At 28.7% G+C, this 16,426-nt stretch overlaps 5 protein-coding genes across 13 annotated transcripts; 2 read left to right on the top strand and 3 right to left on the bottom strand.

Annotated features, from left to right (window-relative positions):
• Positions 1–123: 123 nt before the first annotated feature.
• LOC143145595 (adenosine 3'-phospho 5'-phosphosulfate transporter 1) lies at positions 124–3,075 on the bottom strand. 2 transcript variants are annotated; one of them, XM_076309117.1, is made up of 8 exons: positions 3,055–3,075; positions 2,022–2,210; positions 1,737–1,942; positions 1,313–1,537; positions 1,089–1,239; positions 800–1,011; positions 600–725; positions 124–528 (listed from the first exon to the last, which is right to left on the bottom strand). In XM_076309117.1, coding segments are annotated over exons 1-8 (1,278 nt in total). In that variant the 5' UTR covers positions 3,056–3,075; the 3' UTR covers positions 124–360. The 2 variants fall into 2 exon arrangements, with proteins under 2 accessions (XP_076165232.1, XP_076165231.1); XM_076309116.1 differs by lacking the exon at positions 3,055–3,075 and adding an exon at positions 2,397–2,681 and having other exon boundaries at positions 2,022–2,230.
• Positions 3,076–3,192: 117 nt separating this feature from the next.
• LOC143146448 (uncharacterized) lies at positions 3,193–9,361 on the top strand. 4 transcript variants are annotated; one of them, XM_076310778.1, is made up of 6 exons: positions 3,193–3,320; positions 3,723–3,922; positions 8,148–8,237; positions 8,310–8,708; positions 8,809–8,993; positions 9,076–9,361. In XM_076310778.1, the coding sequence occupies exons 1-6, from the start codon at positions 3,308–3,310 to the stop codon at positions 9,359–9,361; spliced, it is 1,173 nt and encodes a 390-aa protein (XP_076166893.1). In that variant the 5' UTR covers positions 3,193–3,307. The 4 variants fall into 4 exon arrangements, with proteins under 4 accessions (XP_076166893.1, XP_076166894.1, XP_076166896.1 ...); XM_076310779.1 differs by having other exon boundaries at positions 3,202–3,320; positions 3,707–3,922; XM_076310781.1 differs by having other exon boundaries at positions 3,236–3,301; positions 3,707–3,922.
• On the bottom strand, positions 4,944–7,772 carry Imd (death domain-containing immune deficiency protein). 5 transcript variants are annotated; one of them, XM_076310785.1, is made up of 5 exons: positions 7,538–7,772; positions 6,661–6,854; positions 5,987–6,352; positions 5,551–5,879; positions 4,944–5,472 (listed from the first exon to the last, which is right to left on the bottom strand). In XM_076310785.1, the coding sequence occupies exons 3-5, from the start codon at positions 6,327–6,329 to the stop codon at positions 5,332–5,334; spliced, it is 813 nt and encodes a 270-aa protein (XP_076166900.1). In that variant the 5' UTR covers positions 6,330–6,352; positions 6,661–6,854; positions 7,538–7,772; the 3' UTR covers positions 4,944–5,331. The 5 variants fall into 5 exon arrangements, with proteins under 5 accessions (XP_076166900.1, XP_076166898.1, XP_076166902.1 ...); XM_076310783.1 differs by having other exon boundaries at positions 6,584–6,854; positions 7,538–7,770; XM_076310787.1 differs by having other exon boundaries at positions 5,556–5,879; positions 6,584–6,854; positions 7,538–7,770.
• A 30-nt stretch (positions 9,362–9,391) lies between the features above and the next one.
• Positions 9,392–11,262, top strand: LOC143146450 (protein C1orf43 homolog). The gene is made up of 4 exons (XM_076310788.1): positions 9,392–9,716; positions 9,831–9,987; positions 10,059–10,278; positions 10,379–11,262. Exons 1-4 carry the CDS (start codon positions 9,558–9,560, stop codon positions 10,569–10,571), a joined length of 729 nt encoding a protein of 242 aa, XP_076166903.1. The 5' UTR covers positions 9,392–9,557; the 3' UTR covers positions 10,572–11,262.
• Positions 10,310–15,490, bottom strand: LOC143146447 (focadhesin). Its single transcript, XM_076310777.1, has 8 exons — positions 14,954–15,490; positions 14,813–14,881; positions 14,580–14,734; positions 14,313–14,510; positions 13,731–14,182; positions 11,483–13,661; positions 11,090–11,405; positions 10,310–10,951 (listed from the first exon to the last, which is right to left on the bottom strand). Exons 1-8 carry the CDS (start codon positions 15,005–15,007, stop codon positions 10,799–10,801), a joined length of 3,576 nt encoding a protein of 1,191 aa, XP_076166892.1. The 5' UTR covers positions 15,008–15,490; the 3' UTR covers positions 10,310–10,798.
• Positions 15,491–16,426: the final 936 nt, after the last annotated feature.

The raw sequence follows: 16,426 nt of genomic DNA, 5'->3' as shown, positions 1-16,426 counted from the left end.
TAACATCTTTCTTCAAAATGTATACAATTATATATGGTATTTACACCTAGTATATATAATAAAATAAATATTTCTTAAATAAATAATATATGTTTCTGATTTAATACATATGTTAAAAGTACTTTCTACTCAAAAGTACATCATGATGCAATAAACATCTTACGTTAGCATTAAACAAATAAATGGTTGAGTTATCAAGTGTTTGTAAAGTATGTATAAAAACAAGTGATAAAATAACATTATCAATACTTTCTAGAAATTATGAATGATTTAGAAATACTTAATAAAATATACATGCATTCAAAAATGAAATATACAAACTCTACCAAAATTTTCACCTATACTTTTACTTTTTTGTAATTAATCTTTTATACTATTTGCCGCAGCTCTACGTCTTTTAATAGCACGTAGTCGATTGTTACAGTATATTTGTAAAAACACTGATCCCAATACTAATAATATGCCTATTATACCAAAAGCTGTTACGCGATGATGATACATCAAACAGGACAACAATATAGCCAAACCCTAAAAGAACAAATGATATTTTTTAAACATACGTTCTAGTAATACAAACATTTATAAAAACAAGTTATTACCTGCCGAAGAGTCATCATGATCACAAATGTTACTGGTCCAAATTTAGAAATTGTATAGAAAATATACAACTGGCCAGTTGCAGAACAAATCGACATGAGTAAACAGTCCATAATAAATCCAGGGTACTATAACAACATAATATTAAGATTGCATCTTAAACAATTATTATTATAATTCCAGTAGATACAGCTCAAATCACCTTTGTCATGAAAGAAAATATAAGAGGAAAACTTGACTGCTGAAATAATGACATTGCAGTTAATAAGCAGGAAAACATATTAACTACACACATCATTTGTACACTTGTTACACCATATTCCACAAATATCGCATTTTGCCAGGTACTTGTAAAACTATCTAATAGTAAGTAGCCTCCCAGAAGAATAATACCAGAAACAGTAGTAGCTCCATCTGAAAATATTGACATAAAACTATCTACAAAAACAAAAAAATTAAAAAATCAACATTTATGAAATAAAAAATGTTACCATTTCTATAATCAGAATTGTCTAACATGAACAATGTCATTCCAATACAAATAAGTATAGCTGTAACATATTCATAATACTCGTATGTAGTATGTGAAACTATTTTTCCCATTATCATCACTGGAATTATTTTAGAAGCTTTTGCCAAAACCTGAAAATACATAAATGTTAAATAGAATTCTGAATATGAGAATCAAGAAAGAAAGTAATAAACTGACAACAACCTGAGTTGGAAAGCAAACAAATTTTAAAGCTTCATATTGACACCAACTGCTCATGATATTTGATAAAGAGCAAAATGCATATTTGTAAAGCGGTGCTTTGTGCTGAGGTTGCCTTTGAACTATCAAATATGATCCTGACATTAAGAATGCAAGAATCCGATTTACAAACACTAAAAATTGAGAATCTTGAAAACGATCCTTGTTACCAGCATCATCTACATACTCCTACGGAAACAATTTTTTTATATCATAGAAACATTTAGTTATAGAAGCAGTATTTAGCAGTTATATCACCATACTTGTAGGTGTAATGTAATTTCAGAATTATGATTTTAAATGATATACAACTTAAATTTAAATGTAGGATATAGTTAATAACTCCACACATTTCTGACTTCTATGATGTCTACTAAATAAATCATACCTGAGTCATTATCTTCTCTTGTAAATAACCCCATGTTAAAAAACTGACTAATAACCCAAAGAAACAATATAAAAGTAATAGTGCATCCTGAATAAAAGTACGTTGGTTATGATTAGATGGTGTAGTTGTGTAAGGAGAGTCCAAAAGTCCTGTTTCACAGTGACCCACAAAGCATGAATGAACCAGCCTGGGAATGCATCCTTTACCTGCTCAAAAATAATAAATATATATCATTTCTAATAAAAATATATAAATCTTCTAAACTTATTGACTATTTTTATTTACCTCCTCTTTGAATATACTTGGTACGACGCACATATTTATAGATAAGGCAACCCGGCAATAATACAGTAGCATAACTTAATACATTTAAACATAATCTGATAATCCAATTGTAGGAGGAAGACTTTAAAAACTTTTCTCCAATATTCACAAGAGATTTAATAACTTCACTAACTCCAAAAACAAGGCTCACTGAAAGTAGTAGCAATAAGCTACAAAAAACATAATTTCAATATATTTTTGTAAAACTTAAAAATTGTAATGTACAGCTCTTTGTGTATAAAATGATAAATGAATCAAAATTATTTGTACTAACTTATTAAAGAAAATTGTTAACATATAATTGTACTATCATTTAAACTTATAACTGAAACTCACCAAATTACAATATCGCCCACGAAATTTCGCATTGTCCTTATTGTAATTCAATTATCATAAAATAAACGATTATTAAATAATAAATTGTTTCATAACCTTAGCCACGTCAAATGCTTTACGATTGCATTCAGGAGTACAAAAGTGTAAAAATTGTATACCAACAATTTATAATTAATATTATGTTACATATCGCGTATATATATAATAAACAATACTTTTGAAATCATAATTTTAAAAGTTTATACAGATTTGGTCAAAAACAAGATGTAAAATTCATTAATAATCGTTATTGAAAACTATAGTATATGACGTTCCAAATGATAATTTATGAACATCCAAAAATGATTCGTCAAATCATTTTTTAAGTCAATCGTATCTTTTTACCAACTAATGTCAGATTCATATCTATTAATAAACTGATTGTTTTTATTCAAACTTGTATACCATTTTTTCACTTATGTTTTAATTAATTCACAAAGTTAAAACTACGTGAATTTTTACAGTTTTCAGTTACATAAACAACAGAATTGTTCTATTATTTATTATAATTAAGAAACAATAACAAAATACAAGGCTGGATAACATAATTTTATCATTTGTTTTAACAATACTTATAATTTAAGCAAACAACAATGAAGAATGTGACACATTTTCATACTTTTATGATAAAAGTTTTGAGTTCCAAATATATGTAAGATATATGCATTAATTTATATTATAGTATTGTATATTCATACGTTGGTAATAAGTAATAATACTCTAGGATGTAGCTAGTCAATCTATGATATGAGTACTCTGTGACGAATTCACGTGTAGAATATAAAATAATAACGTGAAAAGAAGGAAACGTATTCAAATTTACTCCTCTTATTATATTTGATGCGTTTTTTAATGCTTGAAATTCGGTAATTATGACCTTTATAAGTAAGTTTACATTTATTACATAATAAATTATAATAATTGCAAATAATAAAGTGCATATAGAAAATGCCAGTAACTTATCGTTATATATTGCATTACTTATTTGCGCTTTAGTAAACGCTGTGAATTCCCTGAATATAAAATTATCGAAGATTAAGATATGAATATTACTTTAGTATGATAACAATTGATAACTATAAGATAACGTAACAGTTTCAATTTTCTATTCATAGTCGATATTCAATTTCTGTTGATTAAAACACGTTTAAATACTTTACTCGTATGTGTATTAAAATTGATTATGAGTTCTATCTAATATATATTTTGTTTATTATTATAAGTAATGCAATACAAAGTTTATTTCAATAATTTTCCTTCAATACTACTAGATTTATATTTTTGAAGATAAAGTTTTGGCCACAATATTAACAAAAATGATAAAGAATTCTAACAAAGTATATAAACAGCCATTTACAATGTGTGTAGAGGGGAATATAGGAAGTGGTAAAACAACGTTCTTAAATCATTTTAAAAAATATGATAATATAACAATTCTAGAAGAACCTGTAAATCTTTGGCAAAATGTAGCTGGAACTAATTTATTGGTAAGATATTTTGAATTTCAACTCTTTGGTATAATATTGAAGATAACTAATATAACAGGAAATAAAATTAACAAATATGTGTTGACAATATTTAGGAATTAATGTATTCTGATCTTCCACGTTATACTTTCTTATTTCAATCATATGTGTTATTAACAATGCTTCAACGTCACACTTATGAAACTCCTTTACCATATAAAATTATGGAAAGATCATTGTACAGTTCAAGATGCTTTGTAGAAAATATAAAACGTTCAAAGTTAATACATGATGTAGAAGTTACAGTTTTGGAAAATTGGACTGAATGGTGTATAAACAATGCTAATATAAAAATGGATCTAATTGGTAATATATACTTACACATGTAATCCTTGCCACAGTCATATGAATATAAAGTACCATTTCTGTCAAATTAACTGCTATCCTTATTTTAAAACAGTTTACATAAGAACATCTCCAGAAATTGCATATCAAAGGGTTCAAAAAAGAGAGAGACAGGAAGAAACTTCTCTAACAATAGAATACTTAAAGAAAATTCATAACATTCACGAAGAATGGTTGTATCATCAGACATTGTTCAAAGTACCAACACCAATTTTAATATTTGATGGAAACAAAAATCTTGAAGAAATGTTATCTGAAGTTGAGAATTGTAGAAATCAGATTTTTAGCAATCAGATTTTTAACAAAGAACTAGAGAAGAAAGAAGCAGGAGACATAATCTATGCACAATCATTATGATATTCTTTGCCAGAAATTAAAACAAACACTTGCAGTATTTTAAATATTTATATTTGTAAATATAAGTTTGTTACATACATGTATATATTACATAAAATTTATATATATATATACACACACATTTATGTAAATTTTAAATAAACAAACTGAAATTTACAAGTATAAACATTTTACATTTTCAATTTTAGATAACATTTGTTAGATACTTGGATATCTGTGAGCAAATATGATAATTATGTACTAATTTTTCCTGTAAAACTATGTGATAAAAATAAGAAAACAAAGTTGTATATTTTTTTATTGTTTATAATTCTATGTTGTTATTTCTACATCATTTAATGAAAATGTACAAAGTAATATTATTATAAAAATTGTTCTTTTAATAAAATATTTGCTGAAATAATTGTCTTAGTAAATAAATTTGTATATAACATGAATTATAAACATAAAAAGGTTATTGTACATTAATATAATTGTTTTATTAGCTTCTTATATTAGGTTAAACTTAAAATATGCTGTTATGTTATATATAGTATTTTACAAAAGAAATAGTTTTTTGCTGAGTAAATAAATGCAGTAACACATTATTTAAATAAAAAATTATCAAATAATACATGGCTCTCCATACTTTTTTTGTAGTGCATATTAATGTGTGTAGCTAAAAGATATTAAATTAAATCTTCACGAGTAGAACACAACCGTTCTGCACAGTCATATTCCTGGCAAAGCCATAATACATTTATCAGACTACCAATTTCTGCATCTTTTGTGTTAGCCTGTTTCCAATCAAGAAATATTTGATAAATTACCTGAAAGGAAAACCATTAAGACATAACAAAAATATAAGATATAATATTGTATAATCAATGAATAGTAATTAAATTTACTTCACTTATTCCTCTGGACATATAATTCTCTTCAAATTGTTCAATTTGTCCATCTGAATATAACAGCTTTCTGGCAACATCTTTCCAACCGTGTCCGATATAACTTTTAATAATAAATATATCATCCAAAGTAATTTCCTCCCTGCAAGTACATAAACGTTCTACCTTTGTGGGCATCTGTCGTACTTTTGATTTCGACCATGATTTTTTGGCTGATGTAGCACTTTCCGTAGGAAATTGATTAATGTTGCAAATATAACTAGTTCTCGACCCGATTTTCACTCCGTTTGAATTAACTATATTGTAATTTACAACATGTGCCCTTTGTGCTGTGAAAAAAGAAATTAACATTTAAGTAATGACTCTCCTAATACGGATAAGTGACAAACTAAACTTGTTTAAATAAATCAGCAACAATTACATTATATTTACTTACAATGCTTGTATTTCGATTTCGTTTTTGTTTTGACATTTGGCCTCTTAGGTTGTTTTGCGTCGGTTGCGGAAGATTGCGTATCGTCCAAGTTTTGCTTTGTTTCGGAAGAACGAGTATTTGTAGGTACTGCATCGTTTGGTACGGATTTTTTTTCCTCCGATGATGTTTTATCATTTTGTTCAAATTGTGATTCTATAGTTGCAGGTACAGCTTTAGATTTGTCGTTTACATCGTCTGGGTCTAAATTATGTGTATATCCTTTGATTTCTATTCGTGGTGGATGGGGTATCGCATCAGTTGTTAACATATGAAATCGACGAGATAAGTCCGAAAGAATCGGCATTTTTCTTCAAGAGATCGTTATTGCTATAAAAAAAGTTTTTTCGAATTTATTTCTTCAATTTTTTTTGTTTTCTGTAAATATATGTATTATGTTACGTTTTAAGATTCGACAAACTTTACTTTAAAAGAGGTGAAGATATAAAATAGAAACTATATTTTCCACACATTTTTTTATATTAGTTAAATCTTGGAAAATGAAGTAGAGTTGCAAAAGTATACAAATAATGTTGTATGACTAATTTTTGTATTACATACGTTTGCGAGTTTTGACATCTTAGAATTTGGGTTAATTCCTTGTACTGTGCCAATATAAAGAAGAAAAAGGTGCGCACCTTATCTCCACTCCAATATCTAGTATTCGTTTACATGCATATTATACACTATATGGTCGACTTGCATTCATATCAGAATTTTTTCTTGGAAGTACATGTCAGTTACGATAACAGTAAATTTCTTAAGACTTTTTCAATGAAGTAAACGAACGTTTTTTTATTAACGAATACGCTATGCGTCGTACTGACAACGTCTGGAATACAAAAATTTATGCAAATAATCACGTATCAATCACGTGTTGCATCATCTGCGTGAGGAAACATGAAAATTGAACAAACGTGAATTAAACAAATTCTAGTATGCACAGTTACAAAATTTGTGTATGCACTCAATACTCGATGATTTCGCGATAATCTAAATTTTCTGGAAATGTAACTGATTCTACGTTTGTGGCAATGATAGAGACCACATTAATAAACAAGTCGTTCATATATACAATAGAACGAATAGATTTCAAGTTGGAAAACGCTTAATTTTGTCCATTATTATTTTCTTTTTTTTCTTAAAATATTTGTATTTATAAGTCTTGAAACTAGATTACATCTTTATACTTGCTGTTTTTTACTGATATATTTAAAGGAATTGATATTGATCAACAGGTTGCATTCTATCAATTACGAATGCAACAGGTTTCATGAATCACGCTCGACGTTAGGAACCACTTATATATATATGACTGGGAATACTAGATTCAAAATTCATTTATCGCAGCGCATTTAAATGATCGAAATAAAATATTCACCTCCGCATTACATAGGGTTTCGCTTAAAAATAAATATTTAAATTTAAATTAATATGTAATAGAATCACTATTTTCCAATTTCCATTTTTTTAAATATTGTGTATATTATATTTTCTTTTGCGCGAGAAACCCACCTTATTTTTTTAAACAAATTTCACTCGCTCGTTTTTTTGGTAACACAATATCGCATACAAATAACATCACCTTCTATGATCACTGTCATTCCGACGTTAACCTCTCGACTATCACAACTCAGTAATAATATATCGTTTATGACAACTGAGTCGTTAAGACGTGACGTATAACGTATTTCACGTAGTACGACCTATTGAAAATTAAACGTTTACCTTGATCTTACGGAAAATCCGTTTTACATATTAGTACAACCTCGTTTTACTCCCTACCAGATCAGATTAGGCGAACCTATTCAAAGATCACGCTATTATCGCACTTTTTTTTTTATATTAATCGATTTCTGATATTAACGGAAATTCTCATAATTCAAGATTAATCTTTATGTAAAATTTGTTAACTCATTTTTAATCATGAGAATTTCACAGTAAATTGTTGCTTTCATATTTTTATCTTTAATATTAATTTTAAACGCAAAATGAATTAAATTATTCAATAGTTTAATTAGTACTCGCAAATCAGTAAGAACATATGAAAAGTATTCTTTCTTGTTGAGTTACTACCAAAAATATGAACGAAAATAATATTTTAAAAAACTATGTATTATCACAGTATACTATACAAAAGTTGGAGATAATTAAGGAAAAATTGAAAGAAGACATAATCCAAGCTGATCCTGTGTGGAACATTATAAATGCAAAGGTTAGTATTATTAGTAAAGAGGCGATATAAGGTCGATAATATATATCAATGTAAACAAATACTATTCTAAAGGAAAAAGAAACATACACAAGTGAAGAGGAAATAACAGATGAAAGTGATAAAGATGATACCAATTCATTCATGATGGTTGATGATACTAAGCTTCCATCTACTCAGTTTTATTTTACTCAACTTGATAAGAATTTTGATAATAAAGTTAAATCGACATCTATACAAAAGTCTGATATTGTAGAATGTCTTCTTGAAGGATTGGAGCGATCTAATGGGAAGTTAGATTTAAATCAATTACAAAATTTATCGGATGAAGAATTTGTGGAAGTGGTCTATGACTTGGAAAAAAAATTAAGCATAATGGGTACCTACAATCTTTGTTGTGCCATGAATAATATGACTTTGGAACAACAAATAAAATATACAGCAATTTTTCACAGTCATTTGTTACTACCAAAGGTGATGTTGATAATTTAACTTTGAATCTAGAAAGACTTGATAATCATCTAAAAATATTTTTAATATAAGTGCAATTAATATAATTCAAGGACTGTTGTAGATAATTGCTTTAGAAGAACCGTCAAGGCTATTATTATCTAGTATCACAGAATGTGTTAAAAAATTTCCAGATGATGTACAACAATTAATTTTTATCCCTCTATTAAATATTGATTTAAAAGATGTAACAATTGTCAATGCCATAGTAAATGCTTTTGAACCTGAAAGAAACATTGTTCTCATTACGTAGGTACTTGAACTATTATTGCTTATCTACTTTACAACATATTTCATTGTATCAATACTCACTTTTTAACATTTTTTATAGGGAATATTTATTACATGCAAAAGAACTAAAGCCCTGGCATCTTCCCATTTTACACAATTTAATATCTATTAAAATTGATACTATTACAACTGACAAACTTATACAACTATTATCAAAGGAAGCACTTCATTTTGCAAAGGATAAAAATTTTGGAAAACTTTTATTATTATTAATAAAAATGAATGTAAAATTTTCAGAACAGCAAAAAAATGTATTATGGGAAATAACTAATATAAATCAAACATTGTTTAAGAGACCCGTACAAAATATTTTAAAAACTATTTAGTTTATATACATTTTGTATTCAATTTTATTTCTGTAAGCTTTTGTGTCCTTTTGCTTAATCTTTGCTTTAAAAGTTTTGATTATATTTTTCACAATCATTTTGTATTTGTACATAAAAATCAAAATACTGCGCGTGAACGCGCATTTTTGACAAATGAAATTTACATACACATTCAAACAGATGATGCAACGTAAACATGACGGAAGAGCTTTCTGGCGTGACAATAGTAATATTTATTGCAGCTGGAGTATTAACAATATTATTACTTTTCATTTTTGCTAAACGGCAAATCATGAGATTTGCTTTACGATCACGTCGTGGTCCTCATATTCCTATTGGACACGATGCAAGAAAGGTATGATAGGTTAGAAAAGTTATATTATCTATATTATTGTAGTAACTAATAAAATTCATTTATGGAAATAAATAATACATATTAATAGAGTATCGTTCGTTTTTAATTATTTAGTCACTCAAGAAAGAGATTGAGAGGCGAATAGAAGTAATACCAAGAATTCAGTATGAGCCACAACTTATTAGCGATTCACGATTTATCGTAACACCAAAAGCACAAATTCCACCGCATTATTATAGACTAAAAGTCGTAGATGATGTTAAAACTTTGGGTAATTACATCTATATCTGTATTACAATAAACTAAACTGATAAACAGTTTTTTCATAAATTGTTCTTGCAGAAGCTGAAATTAGTAAATATGATAATTGTCTAAAAAGACATCCATCTGAAAATTTGAGAGCATATTTACTTTCTACATTAGCTACACCATTAAATGGAAATGGACAACGGTTAATTCATCAATTTTGTGATTTGTACGAACATGCGAGACATGATCCAACAGAATTTGGAGATGAAGAATATCAAGTATATACACGATTATTTCTTAAATTAATGGATGCGTAAGTATTATTATTCTAGACAGTGTTGAATTAAAGTACATATTTTAATGACTTAATTATAGTACAACATATAAAAGTTCAAATTCAATTGTTTTTTTAGAGCTCGTTTATTAAAATCTTATCCAAGTAGTAGAAAGTCCAGTCCAAGTCGAACACCAATAAAAAAAAGTGTTGAAACAAAACGGAATATATTAGAACCACGGATGAAATTGCCAGAAGATCAAACATTAACTGGATCGCGCCCTAATACATTAACAGTTATGACTTTGGATAATAGCGAAACATCTGTTTAGCATTATGAAAATTGTCACATACAATATATGTGATGATATATTTGTGCACAACTGCCAATCAATGTCACATGGCATTGAGTGTAAGTGAAATACTTTTTCATTCTTTTCAATAGTATTTTGTATATTGCTCAAAAAAGATTTTGTTTTTCATTTAATGTATTAAAGTTACAATTGTTGCAAATGCACACTTTATTGTAAAAGTTTCAATCACATATAATAATATATAATTATATTTCGACTTCAGTCTTAATTGATAAATATTTAGTCCATACACTTTTATAGTATAGATTGTGTCTCAAGTAAATTAACGAACGGTGAAATGTAAATTTATACATATTAGAAATAGTACTTGTTCTCATATCGTTCAACCATTCCATGATCTGAAAGGTATAACATAAAAAGGATTTATTACTTTTTTGGTAATGTTATGATTCTTTTCTGAGAAAAGATTTTGAAGTTTTTAAAGTATTAGCCAACACATAATTGTATCATTTATGAATAAAAATAATTGTAAATACCTGTGAAATTACATGTTTCCAAACATGTCTTTCAGAAAGAATTGCGAGAGCTTGAGGAAATAATTTTGTTTGTTCATTTTGTGATGTAACTAATAAATCTTGTTTCATTAACATACAGTCTATGCCAGACGAACTGATAATAGACACGAATAAAATGCTACAATAGAATTGTATTTTGTTACTGTGATCTTGTGATGATTCCACTAGAAATCCTTGAATCTTAGTCATGAAGTCTAGAATCCCATTTACAGTGGATATCTCAAATTGCAATTCAGCATGTACTTTCTGTATAATCTCGAGAAAATATGTTTGTGTGCTTTGGTAAAAATAATAAAGTGCATTTTTATTTTTATAATTTAAATATTAAATTATGACACCTAATAGTAGTCTTACCTTGGTGTAGATGCAATTTCATTGACGAGCTCGTTCAACCACATTAAGGGAGATTCAGACCGATTCGTTAGAGCCAATTTCTCCCTGATTGCAATGGCATTTTTTAATTTTGTGGGTGTTACTTTCGACCATACTGAAGGAGATGTCATTCTTTCTAAATAATTTGTTGGCAATTCTAAAACTGCAGTAAAATAAGATTCAAAGTGGTTACATGTTAAATCTAGTTTGTCTAAAAGCTTCTCTAAAATAGTAGAAAGCAGTGTAGAGTTGTCATCCTGCATCTTTTTGTTTTTTAAGGTTTGAGCATATGAAGACATAATACAATGGAATAAGTTTATTGAATTTTCATTGTCATAACTTATTCTTTCAATTACATATTCTAATGTTGTTTCCAAAAATAGTTTAATATTATTTGGTTCTACAGCTTGACACAAATCATCAAGACTTGAATATAATGTAAGATATTCATTACTTTTTAAGTTGAAATCTGAATCAGCTACAGACTTATATGCTACTAGATAATTTTCTATGAAAGTTTTGGCCGATAAAGATATTGTTGCTTGATGACATCCAATGGAAAGAGCATATTTTTTAGCATCGAGTGATATATCGATAACATCGTTAAGAAAACTCCAATTTATATTCGGCAAAGGTTTTGGATATCTATGAGAAAATATTCGTAAGCACTCCGTAATAATCCGGTGATTATCAACATTGGATTTGTCGCTGCGTCTCAAGTATTCACCAACAGTTCTTATTACACTTTTGTCTGCTAAATATTTGTAATTGCGTGGCTCGCCTTGAGGCCAGAGGTAAATTCCAGATCGGAAACTACTCACTTCTGTAGTCACAAAAGAAATTAAAAGATCTCCGGCTGCCGATAAAGCTGTTTTATTTATTTTTTGAAGCATTGCGATCCAACATGAACCAGGTATGTATGGAAGTACATCTTCCGGTTTCATAGTTGCATCAGTTGAAGTGGTAGCATATGATGTTGGTAATACAAGGTGACATCTAAATTCCGCTGGTAATGATTTTAGAGGAATGTGTTCCAGATGGTAGGTACACAGCGCACGAAGTGCAGATTCAATGACTCTCACATCGTTGCAGGTCACGTATTTCCATAAATTTGATACGATATCACCGATTAATTGATCATATTCTTCAGCGCTTTGAGAAAGCGGATACGACGTAACGTCACCGAACAATTCACAAAGACTTTCTAAAACAATAGTACGTTTCTCTTTCTCCATTTTTGGAGCCAACACCTTCCAGGTTGAAGAAATGTCTATTATGGAAGCTTTACAAAGAGCAGAAATACTCTGTAGAGTAAGCGCACTTGCGGTTCCCCCATTTGTATCCGTGGAACGATTTAATATTTGCGATAGCAATGGTACCAATGTCTCTCCGTGTTCAGAATGATTTTCACAAATATATTTCATAGCTCTAGCACAAGTTGCATTCGAATACCAGGAAAGATCACTTCTCATTAAACGAATTATCGCGGATGAAATAAATCTGTAACATCTCCGTTCTTTTTTCAATGTCTTGAGATATAATTCAATTGCAAAATATTTTAATTGCTTATCACCGTTTAATAGGGTGTCCAATGTATGAGTAACAATAGGAATGTTTTCTTTCATAGTTACAAGTTCTGGTATGACAAGTAGTAAGTACTTGGATTCTATACTGTTTTTAGATTTTGTCAATTTGTATAAAACTAATGACAATACGTGCGATTCGAAACTTTTTGTTTTACTGCAGATATCAACGAGTATTTTACAACATAGTTCAGTTACTTGTGGATTGTCTGTTTGTAAAAAAATACCAGAAAGCAATAGTTTACACTTATCTTTTAAATCAATGGATATGCACGACATGTTTTTCAACCAGGATAAAATATCAATCGGTTTCCAAACAGTTAGGCAACGCACGATCTCTACATAAAATTCAATATAAGAGTCGGAACAAATGAACGTTTCGAAGATTTTACTCGTGTACGCTGTGTCATCGTTACTCGTACACTGTACGTTAGCAGAAATTTTCTTGATTAAATCTTTTGCCAAATCTAAAGCATCCGAACATAATACTGATGGGTATGCCATCCATTTCAAAATGGATGCCATTAAAGTATTCAAAAATATATTGTTGCATGACATTTTGTTTGCTATTGTCGCACCTGTAACATAATTAATGATTTAAGAATTAAATAGAAATATTAAGTCTATTTTATGTATAAAATACTTACATATTTGTAATGCATTATACAAATAAATAGTTGGACATAAAGCAATTATCTCTGCCATTAGTGCTAACATAAGATTTCCTATACAAGTATTATTGCACTGATCTATAATAATAGATAATCTGGCAAAATTTGGTCCTGGATCAGATGCATGTTTTAATAGTTGTAAAGTCAAAGATGCAATTATTGGTAATAAAGCAGTACAATATTCTTTATTCTTCTCTAATAATGCTTTCTCAGTAAGTTCTAAAATTCTATTGTTTGTATTGATACAAGAGTAACTTTCAGTTGTACACAACCAAAGCAAAACTTCTGTTTGTAAGCATATGCTGTGTTTAGACTTTAATAAAAGCTGCCAAACCTGTTGTACGCAGCAATCCAATGAATCCAAAGAAGGATTACATAAAATGTACAGAAACACAGGGCGTAACATTTCTATACTATTTTCTCTGATTCTAAAATACATAGATTGTTAGTATATATATACATATACATATACATATACATATACATATACATATACATATACATATACATATACATATACATATACATATACATATACATATACATTTCAATACATACTGTGGATCCCAGTGATTCATGGCAAACGTCATTTGATTCAATATAGCTTGCCAGCTATATTTATCTTGATTTAAAATAATTATGTAAGGATGTTGCGGTATATGAAGAGTAAATGGATAAAAATTTTTTTTTTCCATATTGTACTTTAAATCCAACATTAGTAAGCGACCAATAGCCACAGCAGCAGTCATATAATTTCTAAAATGTATGGCATATTTATTATACAGTAGAGAAGGTTGAAGGACATCGTAGACAACATTTTTATACTTCACGGAAGAAAGACTCGACACAAAGGTAGACAATGCCTCGCTAATATCCCATAATCCATTTTCAACTAGTGTAATTAAGGCTTGGCAAACAGATATGCTAAGTGTGTAATCTTTGCTACTTTGCTTTATTAATAGCAATTTAAACTCAGCTATCTATTGAAAACAGTGATATTAACAAATTACAAAAATAAAGTTGCTTGTACAGTAATTCTTGAAATTAAAGTTTCTTACGTTTCTAATATGGTCCGTCGATTGTTCGCTTGTCTTTTTTTTGATTGAATCAATGAGTTTATATATTGCCTGTAGAAAAAATGTAAACGAAGTTTTGCAATAAAAATAAATTGTTGATCTTGCGAAAGTCCGACAACTTACGTGCGATATCAAAACAGGATTTTTTGATTCCAATTTGTATTCTATTTCATCCATTTTATACGAGAAATATCCTTACTTAAACTTTCTTTACACTAGAATTAGCGGTCATTTTTTGAACGAAATACAAGTAAAAGTTCGTGCTTATTAGAAACAGAAATACTAATCTTTAATACGACAGAATCTATTGGAATCGCTTCTGCGAAATAACGCTTTTGTGAAAGTAAATATTTCGATTATGGAACATAACCTATAAATCATAATTTACCGCTATGCTACACTACATGTGCACGTGTCAATTAATTCTTATTGTTTAAAAGGAATACGGAACGTTAAGTGCATACCCTTCTTTTTTATGAAAACCTCTAATTATTACATGAATGGAACGCTAGATGTTATTATTTGTATTTTATAATAAGTTACAATCCAATGTAGAGATTATTATTTATTAAATCGTATTATTGTATTTTAATACATTCGTGTATATATCATTTAAATAAAATATTTATTTAAAAAATGGGCAGTAAAATGGTATAGCCATCTAGCGACGAATGGAACAAACTAAATTTAAACGTTCATATAACGCCATCAGTGTTAAAACGCTCAAGTTTGTAAAGAAATATTTTCTGCTAGTGCTGCTAGATGACGCCATTAGTTTCTTTGCATTAAATAGTGGTATCATCTAACAACACCAGCAGAAATTATTTCGTTATAAACTTGAGCCCTTTACCGTTGATGGCGTTAAACGAAGGTTTACAATTAGTTCTGTCTATTCACCGTCAGATGACTATGGGCACTATCCATTTTCTTCGTAGTTTATTAATCTAAGGATTAAACTATTATTTATCGAATATGTACGATTGTGTTATAAGAATAAAATTTGATGCGTTTAATTTACATACGATGAATTGCATGAATCTCTCCGTGAAATGGCAATACTTTGACAATTGCTTTGCAATATTTAATATTTAACATACATATCTAATTAACCAAAGCATTTAATCGGTATTCATTAAATATATTTCATTGCGTTTTAATGAATTTTGAAGCGTGTAACCCGTACACAATGAATACTAGGAAATCGGAACGGTCAATAGCTCTACGATATTTTACATTCATAATAGACTCTCAATTCATTGAACATATTTTTATGAAATACGTACTGTGTAACTTTGAAAATGAATTCTGCTACACATGAACATTATTTTCTCTATTTTATTCAAACGATGTATACACAAATATATTAAAATGCAATGAAACGTATTCAATGAATCATAATTCGTTAATTGGGTTCATAACCTATCATAGAACTTAAGTAACGCCCTCCAGCGTTTTATCCGCGTGACAAGTAGGAGCTTTTCGTAAAGGAGAAAGAGATGCTTTTATTTCTCGCGATACACTTTGTTAACGCGTTACTCACCGTCTTTACAACGTGTGAAAAGCATTCGTACAAAATTAACCAAGAGGGAAAGCAGT

Source organism: Ptiloglossa arizonensis, chromosome 4 (genome assembly GCF_051014685.1).
Source record: "Ptiloglossa arizonensis isolate GNS036 chromosome 4, iyPtiAriz1_principal, whole genome shotgun sequence".
Classification (NCBI taxonomy): domain Eukaryota; kingdom Metazoa; phylum Arthropoda; class Insecta; order Hymenoptera; family Colletidae; genus Ptiloglossa; species Ptiloglossa arizonensis.
The sequence above is the reverse complement of the archived record's forward strand: the minus strand, read 5'-3'. Positions and strand labels throughout refer to the sequence as shown.

Bases quoted from the DNA above. Each gene is read 5' to 3' on its own strand.
- LOC143145595 (XM_076309116.1), bottom strand. From the start codon at position 2,428: ATGCGAAATTTCGTGGGCGATATTGTAATTTG. The intron at 1,012-1,088 runs GTAACATTTTTT...CAATATTTTCAG, and splicing joins CAATTCTGATTATAGAAATG to ATGGAGCTACTACTGTTTCT. The intron at 529-599 runs GTAATAACTTGT...TTGTTCTTTTAG, and splicing joins TCATGATGACTCTTCGGCAG to GGTTTGGCTATATTGTTGTC.
- LOC143146448 (XM_076310778.1), top strand. The intron at 3,923-8,147 runs GTAAGATATTTT...GTATTATCACAG, and splicing joins TAGCTGGAACTAATTTATTG to TATACTATACAAAAGTTGGA. The intron at 8,994-9,075 runs GTAGGTACTTGA...CATTTTTTATAG, and splicing joins AGAAACATTGTTCTCATTAC to GGAATATTTATTACATGCAA.
- Imd (XM_076310785.1), bottom strand. From the start codon at position 6,329: ATGCCGATTCTTTCGGACTTATCTCGTCGATTTCATATGTTAACAACT. The intron at 5,880-5,986 runs GTAAGTAAATAT...CTTTTTTCACAG, and splicing joins GAAATCGAAATACAAGCATT to CACAAAGGGCACATGTTGTA. The intron at 5,473-5,550 runs GTAAATTTAATT...TTTTCCTTTCAG, and splicing joins TGTCCAGAGGAATAAGTGAA to GTAATTTATCAAATATTTCT.
- LOC143146450 (XM_076310788.1), top strand. From the start codon at position 9,558: ATGACGGAAGAGCTTTCTGGCGTGACAATAGTAATATTTATTGCAGCT. The intron at 9,717-9,830 runs GTATGATAGGTT...TTAATTATTTAG, and splicing joins TTGGACACGATGCAAGAAAG to TCACTCAAGAAAGAGATTGA. The intron at 9,988-10,058 runs GTAATTACATCT...TTGTTCTTGCAG, and splicing joins AGATGATGTTAAAACTTTGG to AAGCTGAAATTAGTAAATAT.
- LOC143146447 (XM_076310777.1), bottom strand. From the start codon at position 15,007: ATGGATGAAATAGAATACAAATTGGAATCAAAAAATCCTGTTTTGATA. The intron at 14,882-14,953 runs GTAAGTTGTCGG...TTTTTTCTACAG, and splicing joins ATCCTGTTTTGATATCGCAC to GCAATATATAAACTCATTGA. The intron at 10,952-11,089 runs GTATTTACAATT...TATACCTTTCAG, and splicing joins GGAAACATGTAATTTCACAG to ATCATGGAATGGTTGAACGA.